The sequence below is a fragment of the Rhamphochromis sp. 'chilingali' genome (assembly GCF_963969265.1).
Source record: "Rhamphochromis sp. 'chilingali' genome assembly, chromosome: 20".
Taxonomy (NCBI): Eukaryota; Metazoa; Chordata; class Actinopteri; order Cichliformes; family Cichlidae; genus Rhamphochromis; species Rhamphochromis sp. 'chilingali'.
The window spans coordinates 6,966,119-6,991,889 of NC_137947.1; the positions used below are offsets into that span (position 1 = coordinate 6,966,119).

At 41.0% G+C, this 25,771-nt stretch overlaps 1 protein-coding gene across 1 annotated transcript in view; it reads right to left on the reverse strand.

Moving 5' to 3' along the window:
* The window catches only part of dntt (deoxynucleotidyltransferase, terminal), a gene marked incomplete at its 5' end in the record, with an annotated part of 106,654 nt that overhangs the window by 50,504 nt on the left and 30,379 nt on the right, over positions 1–25,771 (reverse strand). Inside the window, 5 exons of the mRNA XM_080868238.1 lie at positions 5,915–6,017; positions 15,893–16,025; positions 18,596–18,719; positions 18,922–18,993; positions 24,023–24,193. Coding sequence (XP_080724364.1) covers positions 5,915–6,017; positions 15,893–16,025; positions 18,596–18,719; positions 18,922–18,993; positions 24,023–24,193 — 603 coding nt within the window. The remainder of the gene's footprint in view (positions 1–5,914; positions 6,018–15,892; positions 16,026–18,595; positions 18,720–18,921; positions 18,994–24,022; positions 24,194–25,771) is intronic.

Below are 25,771 nucleotides of genomic sequence, written 5' to 3' on the forward strand. Positions count from 1 at the left end.
AGGCTGACTCCAAAGGTGAATCCGTCACCTTTGACTCAGTGTTATTATGCCTAACTAAACAGCATTAAAACCATGTTTACAGCTGAGTACAAGTATACAGTTGATTGAATGACTGAAAGTTAACCACACAAAAACATATCTCCAGCTGAAACTAGCTGCGTTTTCCGAGCTAAAAGGATAAAGCAGCCAAGTTCCAAAGAAAAACTTGAAAAGGCATCAGAACTATTGCTCAACACCACTTTTAAAAAAATTATGAGTCTGGCTCATTGGAAGCAAAATATGAAGAAATGAGAAGTGGTTTTAAACTTGTACTGTACGTGCATCGGTTTATAAATCCAAGCTTGCACACCAAGCTAGCTTGTTTTCACTGCTTACTTACCACTTTACCCTCTTCCCCAAATAAAATTAATTCTGGCTCCAAAAGAAGAACTTTGCAGCAGCAAAAGGACAGGGCTTTGGTTTAATTAGTAAATTTCCCCCAATAAATTTGGAAACGAGGCAAGAAAAGGAAAAGTCCAGTCTTAGGAAGAGTCAAAAGTGATAGAAACAACATGAAAACAAGTGACACTCTCAGATATGTACAGACTGGAGAGAGCTTCAGGATCCCGCAAGGACACGTGTTAAATCTGTTAGATCAGTGAGAAACAACACCTGTGTTTATTGGCCTCGTATAATCAGGTGTTTTAAAATAATCTGGCCCTTGTGACATCGGCACAGTGAGGCAAGATGTGGGAGAAGTTATTAATGTGAGTCGCAGAATTTAAAAATGTCTTCTTGTGTTAATAGTTTTATTCAAGACTGTTAGGTTAGTAAAAATCTCATGTGTCTCTTGGCACCGTGACTTTTCACAGTTTCTAACTAGGCCACTAGAGAAAGTTAGGAACTACAGCTTTAAAGCCTGCTGCTCTTCAATAATCACGAATCACAAGGACATTATTCATGGATGAAAAAAAAAAAGTTTTCCATCACATTTGAATTTTATTCCTGTTTCTCAGAGTTATCTAACTATATATCCAATCTGTTGAGCAGTTCCATAACTGAATGAACTAGTAGACGGTGAATAAACCTGGCCTACTTCATTGATTTCCTCCTCCCATGCACAGAATAAAAACTTCAAAACTAGAGGAGGTTGGTGTAATACTGCATACGTCTATCTATAATTTAAACACCCTGGATATTTGTTTCAATTGTTGTGCTTAACACCCCAGTTTCATGTAATTGCAAATGTCTTTTATGCAACAAGTTGAAGTAGAGCACTTCTGGAACCCACTGATATTTGTCACATTACCATGATATTAGCAGCAAATAATTGTTGTCATTTGAGTACAGTCAGTAATTAAATCACTGTGTTTATGTAAACATAATCCGACATTAACATTGTGTCTCTCTGTTTTATCTCCTGTTCGTATATTTCCTCACTCTGCTCACAGTCACTGTCTGTTTCTCTGTCTCTCTTTTTCTTCTCCCCTCTCAGCCACTTCTCATTTTTTTTGCCCATTTTCCATTAAAGGCTCCATTTTCCACCATGGGGCATCCAGTGCTGACCATGGTCCTTGAAAGCCCTAAAAGAAGTTCTTAATGTAACTGCTAAATTGTACTTTTTTGTTCCTAGAATCACTCACACCTTCCAAATCTCTTTTCATTGCAGGCAACTAAATAACTTCTTTCTCTCTAATTTTCACAAAAAAAGGGAGCTGTGTTTCCAAGGACACAGCTCTGAATCATGAAAAATTGACCAACTCCTTTAAGTGATTTAGTTTTGAATCATGCTGAAAACTTCAGTATCTTACAGCGACCGCGAGTGAAAGACTGGCTTTTGGTTTCAGGAGGTTTTTCAACATATAGTGCAACAGTTATATATATATATTATGTACCAGAATATGCATATGTCCCCTCTGTGACTTGACTTATGGTGGTGGAGGGGTCCACAGGAGCTATGTTGTCGGGAGGCTTTTGCCCACTAGTACGGTCTCACTTGTCAAATTGGTCCTGGGTGAGGGACCAGACAAAGAGTGATTCAAAAACCCCTATGAGTGAAAGATCTAGGGAACAGTTCACACTGCCCACAATAGGGATAGGGTTAGATGGGATGGTCTATTTTACAAACTGCTGATCTACCTTGATTTTTCATCTCTAGGATTTACAGAGAATGGTCTGAAATAGGGAACCTATCCAACAAGCAGGATTTCTCTGGGTGAAAATCCTTTGTTGATGCCAGAGGTCAGAGAGAAATGGCCAGACACCTAAGGTGATAGTTAGGAAACAGTAACTCAAGTAACTAGCAGTAACTCATTATTCCCACTTATGCAGAAGAGCATCTCTGCATGCACAACAAATCAAACCTTGCAGCAGTTGGGTTAAAGCAGCAGAAGGAACCAGGACCACTACTGTCATCTATGAGCAGTAGTGAATGAAGGTACAATGGTCCCTGGTCAGAAAGCTCATTTCCTCTCAAACTAGTTTATTAAAAATGGAAATGAGTTCACTGGACTCCTCCACAACCATCAGATCCCAATCAAACAAAATTGATGTAGGTCACACAAGCATAGGAATAAAGTCAGGGGAAAATGTTCAAATGGGTGCCAAGAATTAGCCCTTTTTTACCCATATTTGAAGATATTCCATTAAATCATACATATTCATACAAGCACCTTTTCTACATCTACGTACTTTCTATCTAACGTCCAGACTCTCCTGAACACGCTGGGAGCAACTTGGGTTCAGTATCTTGCTACATGGATACTTAATCAGCAGCTGATTTGTATGAATTTTATGAATTAGTTGGGTGTGGTTTTGGTCAAGGAGGTGAGCCACAACCACTCCCAAGTAATAAATCACAAATAGCTGTGTGTGTTGCTGTTTGTGTGTCTGTGTTATCTGCCATACCATGCATTACATATAGGTTTGTATGTGTGATTGTATGTGTTTCTATGTGTCTGAATGTATCTAACTAGTCTGTATGGAACTTTATGAATCAGAGGTGGATGTCACATATCTGTCATTTGGAGTAGTATTGCATCCTGGTACCTTCATAAAGTCTGCTCCAAACTACCGATTCCCACACACACATGAACATGAATACTATTGCTTCCCCACACACATCACATATGTATAGCCTTTAACTGACCCATAATCTCAGTTAAAGTTATCTTTAAAAAAGTGTTCCTCAGACCTGATTCTGGGATCCTTTCATACTCGCTGTCCTCACCAAGGCAGTGACCTTATGACCTTAACTGTTCAATCAAATTCTTTCCTCCCATAAAATGTCCTCGTCCTCACTTCCTGCAACTTTCTGCATGCTTTTCCAGTGCATGATTTGCTTACACATCCCAGGCAACAAACTAAGTAGTAAATACATTAAATCAGAATCTGTCTATAAACAACATAAAATACTTCTTCAGATGTTTTTGAACATGCACAATTTTTAAATATATTTCTGTTTCAATTCAAACATGCATAAAAATGATATTCTTCTCAGCAGTAGATGGCACTCTGTCACATGTAGTTTTGGCACCTAAAAAGATTGCTCCACCCCTAGGTCAAAAGTCAAACCCTCTGCTACTCATCATTTAACTGAAGACTGAAATGTTTTATGTCACAAAATAAATAAATAAATTTGAAAAGATTAAGGGACAGTGTAATAAACAAAAATTTGGTTTGTTGCCAGAATTTTAGGAATGTGCAAATTGGTGTGTAAGAAACATATTTTATTCTCAACCTAGATTTTGTGGTGCATCCTTTTTTAATTTAGCAATGTATTGAGCTGCAGTATAACAGTGGGCTTAATATGATCTTATGAGAAGCTTGTTTGTTACTCTTACTGTTATTCTCCATGGTTACAACTGTGGTTATGTTGAACATGGTTGCATTGTTTGGTGCACTGATGTTTGTGTGCACCCTAAGCACAGCTCTTTGGGGGGGTTTTCTGTACTTCTTTTTCAGCACTGTTATAGCCTTGAGGGGTTCATCATACCGATTAGGAGAAACCATGCTATAGGCAACACACAAATAATACAACCGGCTGCAAAACCCAGAGATTACAATTCAAATCTATTTCCAAAGCAGCACAAAAATTCCTGAATATGTTCAGAAGGATGGATGGATGTTCACGTGGTGTTAGAGAATGAGCGAACATGTTGAGTTTTTCAGCACTTTGCCTGCTATGGCCTGCCAGTTAAAACAGTCTGATGAGATACACAAATGTAAGCATGAAACAGAACCCACAATATGTGATGTCATTGGGTTTATCAACCACAAACATATGGTTTATTAAACCAGATTTTGATAATTCATCTACTACCTGACTATTAAAAACTTTAAAAACTTGCAGATATGTTTTAAAAATTGCAACATGGAGGACACAATCCATCCTCACTGCAAAAGCATCAGATGCTGCTGTTTCATAAAATCCACTGATTTTAGATTTGCAAGATATCCTTTGATGTTTAGTTTTGTTGCTATTTGGCTAGACATCTTGGTAACTACATGGTTCCATTTCATCACTGAAACAAATCGGTTAGGGCTGGGAAAACAGGTGGCTGATGTACTGTTCTTTTACCGTGCGCACTGAAAAATGATGTCAAATGTGCATCAACATATGACAGCAGTCAGTCCTGAGCAGGGATTCAGATGCAGTAACTTGGATACCAACGCAGGTTATTACTGATGACTTTGTCTTAAGACATTTTTCACGTGATGTCATATGTGCATTGCTTAAGAGTTGTCCAGCGTAGTGGAAGTGATACAGCCACAGAAAACAGACAACATTCACCTTCAAAGTAAAACTAAACCTTTTACTTTGAAGGAGTAGTTTCCAAGTGTTTGAGCTCTCCTAGCAACCATAGCAATTGCAAGGAAGTTTTCGACAACTGCTTGGGAAATACACATTTTTCCTAACCAGCTAATGGTTGCCAGGAGGTCACTGATTGGTCTCTAGGCCTGCATGACTCAGGCTTTAGCAACTGATTTCACAGCAACTGCCATCAAACTCCAACAACAATTTACCAACGGGGGATAAATGTTTTTCCCTCAAGACCAGTGGTTGCCAGATGGTTGCAGACCAGCCTGTAGGCCTGGGTAGCTCCTTATTCTTTTGACCTTACAGCATCACGCTTCCATCATGGCAGACAAGATAACATGTGGTTAGAAATCACATGACTGCAGAACCTGAACTGAGCTATGAATAATCTCAGCAATCTAGGTTAAGACTTAATATAAGCATAATTACAGATGTCTGCAATGACGTATGAATCACGCCACCAGAATGTTAAAACAAACAAAAGCCTTCCACATTCTCACATTTCCCACACCGCCGACAGATAGCTGGCTTCAGTATCTCTATTACTCAGCATGCAGCAACAACAAGCACTTGTCTCAGCTGTGTCTATCACTGTTTTGGTGCTGCTCTGGAAACACTTGCCTTGTAGTCTGAACTACCGCTCGCACCTTCATGTATTTCCTTGGGAATTTTTGCATTTGCTCATTTTCCCCCCTCAAAGCCAACCTTGCGTTGTGCAGTCAATAAAGATGTTTTCTGTATTTGCATGTGCCTCATCACAGTGCAGTGGTGCGAGCTTGCTGTGCCACCATGGCCCAGGATGTAAGGTGGGTTTAATTAAAAAGGGATTGTTTATGAATGCAGGATATAGAAACACAGATGGACACCTAAACCAGTCTCAGTGATTTAACATCAAATGCAAAGCAGTGTTCAAACGTTGCTCTGAACTCCCGCTTATTAAAAATGTAACACACAGGCACTCCACAAACACAGGTTTCAAAAAAAATATTAGCATTGCTTTGTTTAGTCTATTGTTCCTCTCAAGAATATTGGATCTTTGTATTTACTTTAGCCTATAGTGTGTTCATTCAGGATACTAATACTATGCTTTAAGAAAGACCTAAACAACATACTTACTTGCTGTTTTAGTCTATCAATAACGCTGGTGAGAAGACGCTCCTCCTTCCCCAGTTGTGGTGTGGTCACGATAAAGTCTACATCGTGGCCAAAATCCTTCCCCCTGGAAACAAAGACATAGCACAGTTACCCACTCACTGTATCCTGGAAATAATAAAATGAATTACCTTTTAGTCATAGCATTTAACTGATGAAGAGGGAGGGTGGCGGTGCTATTAAAAGAACAAGCCAAGCTAATGGCACTGTCTCTTTTTTTTCATTATTCAAACAAGTAATTTTTTCCCTTCAGTAGCTAAGTGTAAAAACCCTTTTTGTTGCCTCAGCTGTCAGAGCTTTAACTTTCATGAGAATCATCATTTTCTACTTGGATCGGTGTCATAAAGCGGACCCATATGGACCCTGAATAGGCTTGCACAATGCATTTACTCTGTCAGCACAACTGCACAAGAGATGTTGCAGTACTGAGTGATTATCAAGTGATTATCTGGCAGAAGAAAAAGCTCTGGACGGAACCGCTGTATGGGCAGAAGATATGTGCACAAAAGGCATATCAAAGCTTCTGTCTGGCTCACTGGATCCATAGGCACTTGAGCAGAGAAGCAAGAAAAGCAAAAGCATCCCCATTATTTAATCAGGAGGAGCAAATGTAGTTTTTTTTTTCCTACCCTACTTTTCTGTCGCTTGAAAAGTAAATTATCATACACTTCTCTGCAGCGTTTTTATTAGAAGCCTATCCTTTTAAGTCACGGCACAGCAGCGAGTTATTCAGACTAATCAGAGGAAACGCGAGAAATATGCAGAAATCTATTGTAGACTTACTGAAATTTATCCCCGCTCAGAGGAAACCGTCCTGCTACAGAAGTGAGCGTCACAACATTTGTTTATCAAAATCTTTTGAATGTCAAATAAGCGTGTTGCACTACGCGTAAATCTTTCACACCCAACCACACTAGGGAAGCCTGATCAAACAGTAAGGACTGTCAGGCTGACTGAGTGACCAAATTTAAACATGTGGACCCAAGCAAACACTGGGGTGCTGGCGTCACTGGTCAGTTTGTGTACACTTTGAGCAACTGTTTTTATTTCGATTTAGTTGTTGGCTTCTTCAGAATACACATGGTTCGGAGTTAGTACTAAACCCGGGCTTGATGGTGCGAATGCGGCGTGTAGATATTCTTTGGAAATTACAGTCCATATAGTCTAAGGTGCTTGGAAAGAAAAGCATCTGGACTTCTTTAAGTTACTTGAAGACATTTCACATCTCATCTGAGAAGCTTCTTCAGTTCTAAGGTCAAATGATGTTGAGTCCCAGATTTAAGCCCTAAGGGAGTGTCCAACAAAAGGGACACGGACCCCCTATTGATCCTCCATCTAATCACACGAGCCAAGGTGTGAAAACGGGTGTAGGTCACAATCAGCCAAGGTTTCGAGTGAACTCACTGTGAAACCTAGCCCCAACCTATCATGTGATTTCCTGAGGTCCATGTCCCTCTTGGGGGTCACTCTCATAGGACTTAAATCTGGAACTCTCCACCATTTGACCCTAGAACTGAAGAAGCTTCTTGGATGAGAGGTGAAACATCTTCAAGCAACTTAAAGAAGTCCAGATGCTTTTCTTTCCAAGCTCCTTAGACTACAATGACCTGGATGACTGAGAACCTTCACAGACATACAGTCCCATATAGTTTTCTAACTCCCAGCTATAGACTAATTTTCACTTTTTGTAATGGCCAGCAGGGGGTGACGTCAGTGAGAACTGCTGGTTGAGTCCAGCCGTATTGGAAACCTGCTCCTGTGAACTATGAGTCTACAGTCTCAGTTGCTCGTTTCAATTCTTACTAAATATAACAGGATTGAGGCAAAAAGCAGAATTAAGCAGGGTGTGCTTCACTATGCGACTGACACGTCAGTAGACTGTAAGTGTGCATTATCAACCGCAAACAAGCTTTGTGAGGTTTCACAATGAGACTAACCAAAGGGTGTTGTCACAGTGGTGGCACCGTTCCCCTTTGACTAAGCCTTGAGTTCTGGCATTTTTCCCATCTCTATATTATAATTTAATTTTTGTTTGTTTGATTGATTTTTGTTAGCAATAACTCACTGTAATATTAAAATCCAATTTAATTTTGGCTAGCAAAAAACTGCCATACAGGACACCGGCCTGTGAAGGGAATCATCTTTCCACGGCAACCTTGTGGCATTTCCAGGGGGCTTTATTATTTTCCCACTTATCAGAGACATAGAGATCAGAGAGCATTTGTTACTCTGATCACCTGCCTAATCTCCAGGAAACTGTCTCAACTTATTGAACAGGCTATTACTAGGAACCACTAAATTCATATCTTTGGTTATCAAAGCCATACGGTGACCACAGATATGCTGAAGAAAGTTTCGGTTCAAGAATTATTTCAGTTTTAATGTCTTCAGAAATTAGCATCTCCCTCTTTTTTTTGGCTGATTTTTGCTTTCTAAAACCCGGTTGCTTGTTTTCTGTTTGAGGACCACCCACTGTCCGATTTTCATACTTGAAGCTAAAAAACATTTTCAAAAAATTTTCATTATGAGTGAAACTGATTTGATACACACGGCAGGCCTACAGTTTAACACACATAGAGCTTATATATTATTAGTTACATAAATCGACAGGATAAAAGAAGTGCGTGTACAAAAGTAGGAAGTATATTGCTGCCATTCATCAGACAGAAAGAAGACGTGGGATTATATAAGTTTATGCCTGTTTCTGCTTCTTTCAGAACATAAAATTTTAGTTACTTATATATATATATAAGACAGTACTATATATTGGGTATTTTGTTTTGTTATATATACATGTTCTATCTGTCTAACAGCCTTTTCACAATGTATATGGGGAGTGCTGGTCTGCATTAGTATATGAGTAGGTGATAGGTGTCAAAGTAATATCAGAGTGAAAGCCAGGAGCCATAGCTTCCCGGCAGAACTGTGCATCATAATTGGATGATCAATGTTATTCACCTGTAAGTGTTTTTTATGATGTGGCGGTCTGGTTTATGTACTATATTTCTGCATTGAGTATGCTATCTTATTACAGTTATATTACATTTACAATGTACATATGCAGTCATGCACATTATAATACTGATATATTGTTATCATATCCGTTTAATAGAAGGCACTTTGGACTGCCCCGTTATTTCCCAGGGGGTCGCAACAGCGAACAGATCTGCACATTTGATTTGGCACAGATTTTACACCAGATGCCTTTCCTGACATAACCCTCCCATTTATCCGGGCTCGGGACCAGCATGAGCAATATACGCTAGCTTGTGACCCACTCGAACTGGGTTTCATCATATCAATTTAGTAATATTTAATCATATATATCCATTATTATTTAACTTTCAAAACATAAACTGATGGGAATTTACGACTGTCCTTGAAAGGAGGTTTATATCTGTGCTTTGAAGCTCTTGAGAGGAGATCAATTTAGTGGCTGTGGCTGAGGTCCACTCCAGTTCCACCTGCTGATAATGCATTCCTCCTACGAGTAATATATTTATCATCCTCCAGCCAGTTAAGATCAGTCTGTGCTGTGCCAGGGTTTCAGAGGCGCTTCCAGTCAACACAATCACAAAAGCAGTTGGACACACCCACGTGTGCCTTACACCACGAGCAGCATCTGTGCTTACAATCATATTCACAGAAGCATATTCACTGCTTTGAGGTTTCCTTTAAAATTCTCAATGACGTAGGTGTATCTACCAGTAATGATGCTCTGAGAGTACTTTGGCGTGCTCATTGGCATTCAAGCCAGACGATAATAAAATTAAGCCTTCAAGACAAACGATGAGCTGCTCAGAAGTGTAAATATGACTGCAGATGGGTTTGAATGTACGCCCTGCGATGGACTGGCCCACCTGTCCAAGGGGTTTTCCTTCCTTTCACACAGTGCATCCTGTCACAGGCTGCAGGATAACTCAAAAACAGCAGTCAGACAGAATGATGAAAAGAAACTGTGAGTTTCTGGCGATTATAGTAGCTTGTGTGTGTAGACACAAATACACAGAAACAAACCAGGGCTAAAGTTGTGCCCTCAAATAACAGAAGATACCCCCGACCGTCGTCAAGTTTAGCTCTGGCACTACCTGCCAGAAGGCCTTGCATTATTTCACCCTAATCATTGCCCAACACCCACTCACACACACCTACACACGCACACACAAAAGCTTTTGAAAAAACAACGAGCGAAAAATCCTACATACGTAAGCACCAGTGTCACAGCAAACAACAAAGCAAAGTGACAATGGATGTTGGGGGCGATACAGCTCTAAAGAAGCCTCTGCAGGCACGAGGCTCGGTGTTTGATCTCTCTTTGCTGCTGCTTGACAGCAGCGAGAGTGAAGAAAGGTGCAGAGGCTGTGAATGGCTTGCGGGAACGCTTCAAAGGTCACTGTGGCTAATTCAGGGAGCAAGGAAGTAATAGAAAACAGCCATTAGAGCTGCAGAAGGCATGATAATGTTAATGGTTAGCATTAGCAGTAGACAGCGTGTACCCCTGTGGCATTTACAGAATCGAGCACCTGGTTTACAGGTTCACTCTGCAGCTGCGTCTTTGGTAACACTTATTCAATTTGCCTTGTGAGCCTGTTTTATTTTGTATTAAATATCAAAAGCTGTTAAGTGAATTCATTTTAACACTTGTGTTTAGACTTTGCAGTATATACATACACATATATAGGCCTCGATGTGAAGAGTTGGCACTTCTTTGACTGTTAGGACAGCGCTACTTGAGAATGCATCACAGATTTCCATCTGCTGACTGAGCAACTTTTGCCTATGAAATCTCCCAACACTCAGCTTTAATTGGCAAAGCTGAGATTCCACAACACTTCCAGCTCGTACAGTGCGCTTAAGTTGTTAAGTGAGTCTCGCTGTTAGCCTCTGCTGCGCCGGCAAAACCCACTCGAGTGCACTGCATAAATGTGTGCCGAGAATAGCAAAGAAACCAAAGCGGGAAGGAGACAGAGAGAGATCATCAGCATAAATTGGGTTTACCTCCTATCAGAGCTTAAGAACGACCTAATCTTGTCAAATAGTGGTTTTCCGTGTCTGTGTGTGTATGTGTGTGTGTGTTAGGGGATAACATGGGAAGGTTATTTTAGGGGAAGCGGCATTTACGCTTTTCAGCTCCCTCCCATTTGAGCATCAGTATGTGTCAGGTCAGTGCAGATAATTCAGCAGCAGTCAGCGGAAAGGCGGATGACAGCATGTCATGCACATTCTTCCAGCATACCAGGGGTTCTCCTTCTTCTTCTTCGTCTCTGCCTTTAGCAGTGCAACTTCAGAGCTCTGTTCCTGTTTAGCATTGGACACCTACTCCTGCTCAGTGGGATGGATGGATGTGAAGATGTGGGTAAAAACAGAAGAATTGATAGGCGTTCGGGCACAGCTGCACGTCGATAAACACCTGGTTTGAATTTAGGCCATCTAGTCTTTTATCGCGTGAGGGAAAATGCTAAATTATTAAGTGTTACTGCACAAAGACAATGAAATACACATGGTTATTTACAGTTTTGTGTGGACGACATGACGACACGCATGAATAATACAGATCTGCGAAGTGTTAGGCTACGGGCGTCTGCAGGCTAAGCTCTGCAAAACTTAGGTCACAAAAAAGCAACCAGGCTTTGTTTGTGACTATGCATCATTTTCCCCTTCTATCAGCCTTCCCATCCACATTTCTTGCTAACACAGCAGTGCGAGGCGATAATCAGGAAGATATGAAATGAGAACAGGAAAAAGCAGCTAAGTGTGGCCTATTCTTCATGACCAGATGGCTTGTTTTGCTCTTTCCTCCCCTGCAAGCTGATAATGAGGTTTGTTTTAGAATCACGACACCCCGAACTAAGCCGATAAGGAATACTTATCTCAGCTGTTGTTCAAGGCAAACTGTGCGGTGGGACTCGGCGGCTGTTTGCGGATTTGAGAGGAGACACCAATGCCCCCCCCCCCCCCCCTCATCAGTGTCACTTTGAGTCATATTCCAGACAATTTGATGTCCCTCAGTAGGGACTTGCCTGCCTCATACTGAAATAAACACAGTGTTCCGCTGACACTGCGTGAGCCTTCACATGCAGTTGTGGAAGAAGCTGTATTTTCAAGTGTAATCTATTTTTAATCCTCCCCTCCAACAAAACCGCTTTAAGACTTGTCACCCGCCTTCCACAGCTGTCCTTTCAATAAGGCTAATGTCAGTGGCATCAACAAATCCTCGCCACGCTGTTTCTCTCTGAAGTGGATGACAGCCTGAGTTTATTCCAGCACACGAGTTATTTTGTGAAACTTTTGGGAGTCGTGGTATCTTTTTGTGCATCTTCTGCCGAGATGAAAGATTTGCCAGAGCCGGGTGCAGCTATTTAAGGAGGTATATAGGATATGCACATTTCCATTTTTGACAAGGGGTATCGGCTAGAAAGATGAAGCTAATAAGAGACTCTACACCAGGCTCAAAATTATAGGTAATTAAATCGAGCTTTGACAGGACTTTAGAAGGGAACATTTTCAAATATGTCACCGTGAAACGAGTAAGTGGATTATTAGTGGTACTGCTGGCATCTTAGAAAGCATATGAACTATTTTGGTGTAATAGACCTCATACTGCCTCCCACTGTGTTTAAACCATGTCTGGAGAATCAGCCTTTCAACAAGATAAAGGTAAATTACTTACTTGCTTCCTGATAATGCACAAGTTATCGTTCTTCAATTATAGCGCCGCATGATTCCAATTAGGTCTATCTCGCTCTCTCTCTCTCTCCAAAGTCTGCACCAAATATGGGGTGAAGTAAATGTGTGTTTCATTTCCCCGAATTTGAAGCCATAAAGGCGCTCTTGCAGGCCCCTTTACACTTTGCAGCAGACTCCTGGCCCATAAATCTTGAGCTGTTCCTCTCCCTCATTCTTGAAGTTAACTATCCATGATGCTCTAATCACCTTCCTCGACTCTCTTACCACATTTCCCCTCTGAGCAGTTATTTACATAATCAGACATCATTCCAGCTGTCATTTAACAATTTGAAGATTGGAGCGTTTTTTTTTTCCTTGTGGATTTTCACAACATCCTTATTTAGGAAATTTGTGAATCTTTCCCATTTACACATTTGCCCACCCCTCCTGATTTCTTAGGTTGTTCTTGTTTTTTACATATTTGCCACATTTACATGCTTCAGATCATCAATCGAAATTTAATATTAGACAAAGATAACCCGAGTGAACACAAAAAGCAGTTTTTAAATGATGGCTTCATTTGTTTAAATAAAAAGTTATCCAAACTTACCTGGCCCTGTGTGAAAAAGCAGCTGCTCACTAGACCCGACACCTGGTTGCAAGATCCTGGGCAATCAAGTGTTTTTGATAACTGGGGATGAGTCTTTCACATCAGTGTGGAGGAATTTTGGTCTACTATTCTTTTCAGAATTGTTTTAATTCTTCGACCCTGGAAGGTTTAAGATCATGCCAAAAATCAGTCTGATTTAAGTACAGACTTTGACAAGGCCACTCCAAAACCTTCATCTTTTGGTGTGTTTTGGATTATTGTCCTGCTCCATAACCCAAGTGCGCTTGAGCTTCAGGGCATGAACTGGTAGAGAGCAGAAGTTATGGCTCCAGCAATTACAGCAAGTTGTCCTAAAGCAGGAAAACACACTACAACCACGGCTGGTATGATGTTCTTTTTATGAAATGCTGTGTTGGTTTTGTGCCAGATGTAAAGGGACTCAAAACTTCCAGAACGTCCAAAAGGTATTTGGTTTGTCAGTCCACAGAATTTTTTCCCAAAAGATTTTGCTTTGGAAATGTCCCATGCATGCCATTTTACCCAGCGTCTTTCTTTTTGTTGAATCATAAACAATGGCTTTAACTGAAGCAAGAGATGTCTGCAGTGCATTAGATGTTGTTCTGGGTTCTTTTGTGACTTCCTGATTCTTGGAATAATTTTAGTCAGCCCAACACTCCTGGGAAGGTTCACCACTGTTGCAAGTTTTCTCCATTTGTGAGGCTTACATCGTGGTTCACTGGAGTCCCAAAGCCTGAGAAATAGCTTCGTAACCCTTTACAGACTGATAGATGTCAGTGATGTTGTTTCTTTAGTGGCATGATGGTTTTTTGTTTGTTTTTTTTTAATCTTTTAATCTACTTCACTTTGTCGGACAGTTTCTACTTAGGTAATTTCTTGATTCAACAGTTCTGGCAGTAATCAGGCCTGGGTTTGGGTAGTGAAATTGGACTCAGTTTTTCCCAAAAGAAATGTTGTCAATCACAATTAATTCATAATTTAACAGGGGGGGGTAATCAGAGGGCTAGGTACATTTGGATAGTTTTGTTTTTTATGTAATGTATGTTTTGAGCAGAGAAATAATACCATTTCCTTAATAAAATTAAGTTAAGCCATCCCTAATAAAGTGCCCACTGAGTGTATATATCATATTTTTCACAGGTGATTTTTAATAAAACACTCGTGTGATTCGTGTAGGCAGCAGGTATTTCTTTGATAAAGGCGTCCTTGTCTGCTAGTTTGAGTGTTAAAGGTTACTTTGTATCAACCTCTGGTCTACAAGAACTGCAAATAAAATAGATTTCATTTACAGTCTCAACACTGGTCTAAAAATCCATGAAGGGACATGTGTATGGCCTACAAAATGATTTTAGGGTTTGGCTGTTGATTTACAATTTTTTTTTTTGCAATGCGCAAAGAAAATGCTCACAGCAAGAGAAATCAAAATCAACAGTGGACGTGGTTTAAACGGCTTGAGGTAAGAAACAGATTTCAGGAAAAGCACCATGCTGTCTCTTTGTTTAGACAATTGTGTCATTCTGGAGTTGCAGTCGGCATCTGGTGCTGCAAATATTTCCTCCTAGTATAAAATAGTGAAGTACTCTGATTTCATGCAGATTTGCTGCCAAGCTAGTATGCTGTAAGGATCAGCATGTAAATCGGTGTTGTATATTACAAAGTGTGTTGAATTTGCAAAGCCTTTGGCTACACCTGACAAATGTGAGATAATGCCACGATACCGGTCCTGTAGCTAAAGTGACTTTTTTTCCCCGTTATAAAAGTTAGCGTATAGTAATTTTCTACCAAACTCTGACAAACAGAATACAGCAAATGCAGAAAAGGAAAACTTTAATAAGGTTTTAAGGGAGCAGGAATAACTCCAGTAACATGTGATGTTTGCAGTCCAGACACTATTAAAGACCATCAGCAAAGCCGCGGCAGCTCTGTTACCCCTGTAGAGAGGCAAGCGCCCGTCCTTACTGCCAGACTGCTTTTGAATTATTTACCTCACACGCCACTGGTTACGGCTGGATTTTTACAACACCACAGAGCGGAGTGCTCCACACTTACTGAGCCACAAAGCACTGCGCATAACAAAATAAACAAATAAATAAATAAATGAAACAGCACCACAAAGACGTGCCAATGGAGGGAGGCACCGGCTGCGAGCGAACAGTGGCACTCAGCAGGTAGCTTTACAAGCGCACTCACTGTGCACTCTGAGACTGACAAATGTAATGCACTTTAGCATCTTAATGTAAATGCAAAACGTTAGTAACCCGTGCTATCTGGCGTTCTGTTTTACTGTCAAGAACAAAGGCGTGAGATGGGGAATATTCTGCGGTGGTAAATATCAAATTAATCCGTTTTGTCTAAGAACTCTCGAAAACTGCAAGATGCAATTAGACACCAGCGGCTCTGACGCTTCTACCCAGACACTCACTCTGTGACTTCTATGCTCTGATATCAGATAATAATAATAATAACAGTAATAAGATCCACCTGGGAATCAAGCAGACCTCTTGAGGCTTTGCTAATGTCTTTGCTTTCCCTGTGTATAATATGAACAGAACAATAATGGGGGATGGGGAGGGGCGAGGAAAGACTGAAGGTGCCGTTGTGTTTCATCTTCAAATATCAACACTGAAAGGAGGAGACAAGTCTTGTACCTGCGAAAGCCACCTGTCAGTGTGAGTATGGCGTCCGGTGTGATCGCACGGACAGCTTCGTCAATAATGTTCCCCAGGGCTTGGGCCTCTGCTTTACTGACAGCCCTGGAGATGTCTCCATAATGCAGAAAACCTGCAGGGAAAAAGACCACGTGGTTATTAGTCTGGAAGCCAGCCATCAATCATAGCCATTTGCTCCGGGGAACTGGAGAGTCAGAGTGAATTAAAGGTAAGGTAAAAATGGGATGTGTTCTCCTGGCTGATAGAAGACGGCCGCCGGTGTTCGACCGCTGCAGACACAAAACGACTGCAGCGAGCGCAGAAACGGTGCAAAAATTATAATTCGTGGATCAATCGGTATCTCATTGATTTGTATGTTCCTCTGTCTTTGTGCTACATGAAAAGCATTAATTATCCATTTCTTTTTTTGTCCCCCACCGAAGAATGGAGCTTCCCCCAACAATTAATTAGAAAACCTTTAATGATATTTCTGCTTCTAATGAAGTAAATTAAATGGGGTTATTCGTGTTTCTGCTCTTTTTCAAGACTCGTCGAGCACGACGGAGGGTTCAGGGTTCAGACAAATTTTCCACGTCAAAAACTCACACGGTATTTCTCCGCACGGAGTCGACACCGCAGTGTTCCAAGTGATCGATTACGACCAGTTTGATGAAGGTGTCTGTCAGCGCAATACATTATGGGACGGAGTTTGAAAGTGAATGGAAACCTGCGAGCGATGCAGTACAGTGTTTTGAATTACCATCCAGCTACACTCCAAGCAGCAGAAGAAGCAGAGAAATGATGCAGACGAATGAAAAGCTGAATATCAGTATTTTGTTTTTCATATGTGAGAGCACTGTGGGGTATATGTCACTGTCGAAAGCTGATGCTATCTGCATGTCTGGCTGCTTCTGTCTTGGTATATTTCTTCATATTTCTCACTCACGTATTCCTTTCACATTTGATCACATCTGTTTCTTTTATATTTTTTAGAGAGGCACTCCAAACACCTTTAATTCTGTCTGTTTATGGTTTCTTAAGCATGAAGCCTAAGCAAACTTTTTCCTTTAGCACCACAAACAGGTTCACATTTGTGGGTTTCATCTCTGTGGATTGTTATATTTGATGCAGGCCCTCGATTTTCATCAGGTCATCATTTTAAACTTTACGCCGAGCACTTCGGTTTATGACCGCGGAAATTAATGACGTTCTCATCAGCCTCGGCCGACCTCAGCTCCCACTTGTGAGTGAAGCATCCATCAAATCTGCGTTTCGTAGTCAGAAACTCCTCCGACAAAAATAAACAATGAATTTGAGATTAATGACAACGGCTCACAGAAAATTTGCACGGAGGCTCCGAGTTCATGTCACGGCATGTCGTAGAAGCACACGAGAACAGAGCGCTCCACCTGAACTGAAAAACATCTAAGGCCACACAAACCTGCGCTCTGTATGTTAATTAGCAAATGCTAGCTTTCTAACACAAAGATGGAGATTCACAAGATATTTAATTACCAGGGGACCTCGTGTGATCGCTAATACCAGAAGCATCTAATAATTTGCTCATTTCACAGCTCTTACTAGTACTAGAGGTCAAATAAGTGTATGTTATCTCCTTCATGGAAAACCTGGATGCTTTATCTGTTTTTTTCATCATAAATGAGAGGCCTCGTCGTGTGAAGAGCACGGCAAATCCTCACAACAACACACATCTGTGCGCCGTAAAAAAACGTTGTTGTAAATTGCAAAGTGAGCAGCAGGATGGAGCGGTGTCTCCCAGCTGCGTGCTTGCTGATTTTTAAGTGGCATAAAAGAGTTGTTCATCTCAATAATGTGTGACATGCTCTCGGTTGTAATTTCACTCAAAAGCCAAACGAGCCAAACCAGTGGACAGAATAAATATTGAGGGGAGGTGGGGGTATATGCTAAAATTTATGCTGTCGTATACCACAAATACCGGCCTGGCGACAGTTGCTGGAGGTGAAGTTAAACTGTTTAGAACACATCATCTGCGCTTTATGAAAACCAAGACAAGACGAAGCGTCAATCCATGAAGTATTTCACAGGAGAAGTAAAGAATCTGAGCTGCTGTTGGAGCTACGAACAAAAGCAGGGCGTCCTCGCATTCAGAATCATCCTCTGTGCATAAATGCATGAAATATCTCACCTTCAGAAAAAGCATCTTTGTAGAATGGCTCAAAAACAACTAATAACTACCACAAATGAAAAATAAATTTTCAGCTTTTGGCCAGTTTGCTTTTCTTTTAGCCTCACAGAGCCACTCTTGTGGCCGTGGGCTGTAAATTGTTGAAAAAATCTTAGCACCAACTTAATTCGATGGCCCGCTCTGGCGCGACAGAGTGGTGAGACGTCTGCACCATGCCTCCCCTTCAGAGTCACTACTTATTGATTTAGGTTGTTTTTTTTTTGTAAGAAAAACTCTCCTGTTGTGGTTTTTTTTACAGTAAACTCCCTGCTGATCATATCTCACTTTAGAGAAAACACATTACCGCTAGAGGCTCACATCCTTTGGGAGTAAACAAAAAAAAGGCACAAATAAAGTCCCAAACGACATGCAGCCCCACCCCCCGCAGGGATTTAACAATTAGGCCTTTGAGTCTCTCTTGGAAGCGAGCTCGACTTGAAATTTTTCCTCTATAATTTGTAAAGTGGCGGAGCGAGGATGGTGAGATGTTGATGTACCACTTTGTTGCATCCGGTTGAGATGAATGCCGGGCTCCGCCAGAACGTCGCTGAATGAGCGCAGCCCTCTGCGGTACCACTTCTCAGCTGTCTTAGGTCCAACCCCAAACACACTTGTGAACAGCTGGCAGGAAACGAGGTAAGTATGTAATCAAGGAGACATGCTCTGAAATGACAGGTTCTTCTGAGAAGAGGTAAGCATTCAAAGTTTCCAAGAGCTCCGAGTCCTTAAGAGGGAGCAACAGAGCGCATCATTTTCACAGCGAGTTAAAAGCTCCAGAATGGAGAAAGCGAGCCATCGACTGAGTTGTTATTCATCCACTGACCTTTAGTATTTGATACCTTTCATCCGAGAGTATTTTCTCGACTTCAAACGAGTGGCCGTGTTGAAGGATCTCCTGCAAAACACAAAGGCGGATGATATTATCATCAAGGAAAGCAATGTCTGTGTCAGCATCGGCGTGTTTTCCCCTGGGTTCCCCCCCAGCCGGCTATTAACAAATGGGCCCCAAATCGCTGCTTATTTGAGAAACCATCCACTTATATCAGGCGTCCTTATTTCCATTTCTTTTCCTTTCGACAAATAATGGCTTTGTTGTTGCGAAACCTGGGATTAATACCTGTTTTATGGCAATCATAAAAAACCCCAAGGTAATGTTTTCCCCCAGATTCTGTTGTTTGCTCCAAAACCGCTTTGTTCTGCATTTAATTGCCTGCGTCTCTCAGTGAGAGTGCCGCCAATTTTGCTGGTCACATTTTAACTGTCTTCATTATGCGAAGAATCAGGTAGCAGCTATCTGGTTAATATCGGCCAGGGGGAAATGAGCCTGCATGCTTTTGCTCTGGGATAAGTATCCGTGTGCATTTTGAGCTTGTGCATGAATGGATGACAGCCTGTATCGGTGAGCCAGTGAACCTAACATCCACACTGTGAGTACAATGCAGTTTGAAGCAGCCTTCACTGCTCAGTGATGCATCCACCCGTCCACCTCTGCTTTTCAAGCCCCCAGCTAAGGCCAACCTCAAAACGCACGGATAATGCTTCAACATACTCCCCGCTCCGGGAAAGACACACTTCTTTACATGCACGGCTCCTCTCCCTCTCTCACACAAACACACACACACACAATAAGCAAACACATATACTGACTATTCATCCCCCAACTCTGCCTCAGTGCTCCCAGACTTTCATGTCAGTAGGTTTATATATTTTCCCCACTTTGGATGTTCAGTCAGCAGTGAGCAGTTCAGTCGCTGCTGACAGAGTGTCGCTCCGATGTTCACAGGCACATCAAGCATTTTGTTTTCACTCTGTTTGGTTTCACTTTGTTTTTTGTGTCATGTCATTTTTGGTGTTTTGAGCAGCAAACTGTTCAAAGAGACAACCCCAGCGAAAGGCATGCGTCTGAATTGTGCAAGGAGAACAAGAAGGAGAGGTCACTTACAGGCAGTCTAATTTGGTCTCCCCGGGACATTTATGCTATTTTGTTTAATGAATCTGACTCGGCGCTGACAGCTTTGACAGATTCGGAAACGCGCTGTGAGTCGCGCAGCGTGTATGTTAGGTTTAACGTGTCAGAGAGAGCCGGGTTGCTGAGCTCACCTTGTTATCCTACAGGGACCTGGCGTTCTCTCAGAGCGAGCATCCGCACTTTCCCTGACAACCTGCCATGATTCCTGCCCTGAGCTCGAGTGTAGATGTGGAGATGTAGTGACCCAATAAGACTTTTTTTTTTGTCTCAGAGACAAAATATATTTGTCTGATACCCATCAACGTGTGCTGCATGTGTGCAGCAAAGTTTTTATTCATACATCTGTACGTCTTTCTTTCATATATTTCTTAGAGACTGAACTCAGCATTGAGAATCTCCTCCAGAAAGGCTTATGTGTGCAGATGGTTACTGATTCAGCTACATTCTTCTTGCTAGCACAGAGGGGAAAAAAACTATTTCTAAGTAATGGAATGCGTCATATACAATAGAGCCAGCCTGTTTAAACTACTTCTGTCACATAAGATAAGATAAGATAAGATAAGATAGAACTTTATTAATCCCTCGGGTGGGTTCCTCTGGGAAATTCGATTTCCAAAAAAGCACAGCACCGACAGAAGTTACAGAGTTATACACACACACATATATATAAATACAGAGACAATATAAATAAAATATACGAAGGGGATAAATAGAATAAATAGGAATAAAAATAAAAATACAAGTGAATTGCACATTTCAAGTATTGAGTCTATTGCACCGTTGACTATTTACAAAAGTATTGCACAAAAGGTATTGCACAGTGAGGTGAAGAGGCACTACAGCTTAGTTGTTCCCCCCTCCTTTGTCCTCCTGTTTCCCCTCCCTCTCCCCTCCAGAGAGGAGTTAAACAGTCTGATGGCGTGTGGGACAAAGGAGTTTTTAAGTCTGTTAGTTCTTGTCTTTGGGAGAAGCAACCTGTCACTGAACAGACTCTTCTGGTTGTTAATGGCCGTGTGCATCAATGCCTCCTTATTTAAAGTGGGCCTATTATATTCATTTTTAACTCCATATTTTGCTCTTGAACTCCACCGCAGACACTTTGCATGATTCACAGTCCTTATTAAACCTATGCTGTGCCTTGGTGCAGCCTCTCAACAGACATTTTAACTTCCTTTCATCAGCCTTTAAGTTAACTTTTTTCTGATTTCTGCCCCTCGCAAGCAAATGGTTCGGACAGACGGTGGGTCGGGATACTTTGCTCGTAAAGAATCCCCCACCAGATCATCTGATCTCACTACATACGTACAAAAAGGGAATAAAACCTTCTGAAATAATACACAGCGCTGTGCAAAAGTCTTGAGCCATCCCTCATTTCTTAATGTCCACAATAAGAAATGTGGACATTAAGAAAAAGAAAACTGAGGAGAATGGACAAGCAGAGGGTAAACGATAAGGTGTAGGTCTGACAAACAAACTACAGCAGATGAACAGAAAAGACCTGACACAGGACCTGTGAGATCCAACTGGCCCTTCAGCTGATCCAGCTACTGTTCACTGAAGCCTCACCAGAAATGGTGATCTTGAGGAAGGGAAACAGGCTGAAAAGGCTGAGGGATGTGACATCACACATGCAGTGGAATGGCAATTGTTGGCAACAGGTCTTATGGAGGAATTCAAATTAGATTTTCTTTGCATTTCAGACTGTAGGTTTGGAGATCACAGTTTTAAATAGCTCTATATAGCAATATTATCACTTTGACCTTCAATTCAATCTATTGACCTTGAAGGAGAGGTCAAGTCATAGTGATATTAAATCTTTTATATTTATATAGTACTTTCTACATGTTGACAATACACACCACACTGCAAGAATCATAGTTATAAGGCTTTTTGTCCATTTCAAACCACTAAACCATTAAGTTGACTTTGAAGACCTTGGTGGGCATAGCCAGTATTCTGCCCTCCCTGTACGTTGATGCCCAGTTTGGCAGATAGATAAACAGTTCTTCAAAAGGAGAGGCAAAGGCTTCCAGTTCTCATTGCAGGGTTTATTTGTCTCCCTAATGAAGGCACTGTAAAACTACAAACATAAGAAAAGCATATTAAAACATACATCTGGAACATAATATATTTCTCATATTACAAAGTACAGACTGAAGACTTAGCAACTTGAACTATAGCTGGTATAACCAAGAAAAATAAATGAAAACATGTTAACTCCAAATCCCGCTAGCTTGATGCTAACACACAATGGAATTTCCTATTGACATGCTAACACAATTAGCATCGGCAATGCAGCTAACATGCCGGCTTCAAATATGAGAGTCAACAACCCATTTTACATCACATGCTTAACATGAACACAGAATATAATCGTACTTACAAGCATATATTTCTCATGCTCCAGTACAGCCAACTTCAGAGCTAATATTTTGTGTGCTGGTATCAACTTGGCCAGACTCCATGAACTTTTCCTATATTTACTAGAGAAACTTGAGTACACAAACCCGCTTCCTCCCCCTAGTGGGGTGGTGGAGCTACTGCACCCAGCAGTGGCAGCACAGCCAGATTTAATAGATTGTAAACATGACACCACTACACACCACTACAACGTTTGACCTGAATTCATTCCAAACTTTTCAAGCTATCGTGTTTACAGACAGAATGACATGCACGTACACAACCAAAAATATAACCTCCTCGGCGGAGGTAATGAGGAGTGGCTTTTGCCAGGTTTTGTATTTGTCCATCTCTTGATGTGGTGTGTCTTTTTTTCTTAATGTGAATTTTAATCTAATGAAGCTGGAGAAGTTCATTCGTTGGAAACTATTTCCAGCAGCACATTAATAAAGATAGTGATTTATCGAACGGGTCCTCATCAATCGGCACTGAAATTACACCCCCTCCCCGTTATGTGCTGCATCTTACTTTATTTTATTTTGATTTATTTCAGAGCCTGGTGTTTACAGAGGTGACATTTGGTAAAACATTAATTTTACAGTAATGTAATGTCAAACCCCAAAACACGTCCATGTATTGAATTTATGGCAAACTACTCAACCTGGAAAGTTTGCAATTAGGGAAAAGAAATGCCGACGCTTTCGTCCTCATCATCAGTGAGCTGATGTCGCTTCACATTCACAAGGACTTAGTGATCACGTGTGTTATACAGTTCAAAGGCTTAGAGCCTAACTACTGTCAATCCCCCACACACAGGTCCGTGGGGATATTGTCAATATGTAAACAGTCTATTGGCCACGCAGAGGGTTGGTCACGGTCTTGTTCACTGCAGTAAATTCTTGGGTTTTTTCTTGCCTTCCTTTGCAGAGGAGCAAAAAATACGAGTAGTAATAGTTGTGAAAACGTATCGTATTTGAAGTGAAATCATTTGAGGCCGTTGCCAACATGCGCTACTCAATTAGGTGTTTTAAACAAATGGCTTTATTGATCCCTTATTTGCTAGTGCAAAGGATCAATCAGTGTCAATATTTTACGCTGGTGTTAGTTAATTCTGTCACTTCATATCACATAAGCATAAATATTAATAATGGCCATTGGTTTCGAGTGCTTTAGCTCATAAATCACATGCTGCGTGTTTCGAATCATCGCCGACGTCTTCCAAGCGTGTTTCCAAAATACTAAACTGTATCTTCATGGCAGCAAATTATTTTAGATCATTGCACAACTGCATAAATAGGGTCCGGGAAGTTGCGTGAGTTATGGTTTGCACACCTAATCTGAAAGCTTTGATTTTGCGACGTTGCATTCAAAAGACGTGTTGTCAGAAAATCCAACCCAGACGATAAAATGAGGGGAACAGTTTCAGTTTTCAGGGCATTTGACATTTCATTATATTTCGTTTTTAAGTGACACATGACACCAGAACCAAAATACAGAGGGAAAATGCATTGGCTATTAACTGGACTGCTGTGGATTAAGTGAAACTGGGCCTTACCTCTATGACATACATAGAGTGTTCCCCCAGGCAGGGCAGGTCTTCTGTGACCCGTAAATTCTGCACCGTCCAGGGCAGACTCTTCAGCACAGATGCAGCCCTCCTGAAGGCCAAGCACGGACCCTCCATGTCATTGAATTCATGGCTCTCTGCCAGCACTTCAAATGCATCCTGCAGGTGAAGGAATAATTAAGAAAGCAGATCTTATGCACATCTAAAGGATGTAGATTAAAAAGCATAACAAGGCAAAATTGTTGCAAATAAAGGAAGAGAAAACTGGGAAGAAAAAGAGAAGCCAAGTAAAAATATGTCAGGTGTGCATTCACATGCGAGATGCATTGACCCGTAGAAGGAAACCAGACAAAGAGAGAGGTTTCCTCCCCCCCATCCTCTATCAGTACTGGCTGTCTCTGCTCCTGTCCCTGTCACCGTCCCTGTACAGTAGAAACCTGCTGCATGTTGTTTTTCTTCTAGATGACTGGACAGAGACATTAGAGGCTGGCAAACACCAGACAGGAGCCTGTTATTTTCCACTTGTTTACCACAGCCTCCCATGGGGCAAGCCACAGACTTTCTCTGTACAAAGGCAGGATTTTTGGACCCTGGATTGACAGAAAGGAAGGATCTACCACATTTACAGCTCTCTAATTTTGAAATCAGAATCTGCTTTAATCATTATTTCATCATTAAAAATCAAATTGATCAAGAGGCTATGAGTGTTTTTCATCCTGTTGTCTTTTTTTTTTTTTACTCATGGGGATTGTTCGCAGACACAGGAAACAAGGCTGATGCAGGCACGTGCATAAATGATGGGTAAATATACTGTACATGTTCAAGTTTGCCATATCCATCAGACAAACTATTAACAGCTGTTTTAAAAAAAAATCTGGTAATTGTTTAAGGAACAACAGTACTCTAATGCCATAATTGGCCACTTTGTACGACAGAAACCGAGCACAGTTCAGTTTTGCACCCTTAATTATACAGAACCAAAACAACTCTGTTCCCAGCACTTTTCTGACATTTTATCAACAAGCTGTTTATTGTTTTTCCAGGAAAAATGCTCAAATTAACTGATAGAAAAAGTAATAAGTGCCCTATATGATTTCATAAAAGTAAAATACACTACCTGGTCACTTTATTAGGAAATCTTAATCATCTTGCTACAGTTACAGAGACGTTAATGAAACAATTACTGACGAGAGTGAAGGGGTAGCACTTTAAAATAATGCCACACACTATTAAGCATTAGTATGTGCTTAACTCATCATTTGTTTATCATTACTCATCCATAATAGTGCATTTATAGATACAGTTATTTTTATCCATCTGTTCCTATACATAGTTACACCATATACAGCTATCAGTGCTATTACATCACCGCTAGTAATAATCATAATCATAGTCATTATATCTGTATTTATAAACGGTGTGTCATTAACAAGGCTCACTTCTCTTTCCCATCACCCGCCAACCAGTGGCTGCAGATGTCTGACTCTTCGTGACTCTTGGTGCTGTTCGAGATCTCTTCCTGATAAAAGGGAGTTTTTCCTTTCTACTGTCATCAAGTGATCCTCATAGGGGATCGTTTGATTGTACAGCTTTCTTTAGTATTGTAGGGTCTTTACTTTGTCATTTAATGTACCTTGAGGGAAATGTTTTGAATTGGCACTACATAAAGAAAGAAAAAGTGAAATGAAACAGATCTTCCAAATACTGCTGTGCAACATATAATTTACTTAAAACTAA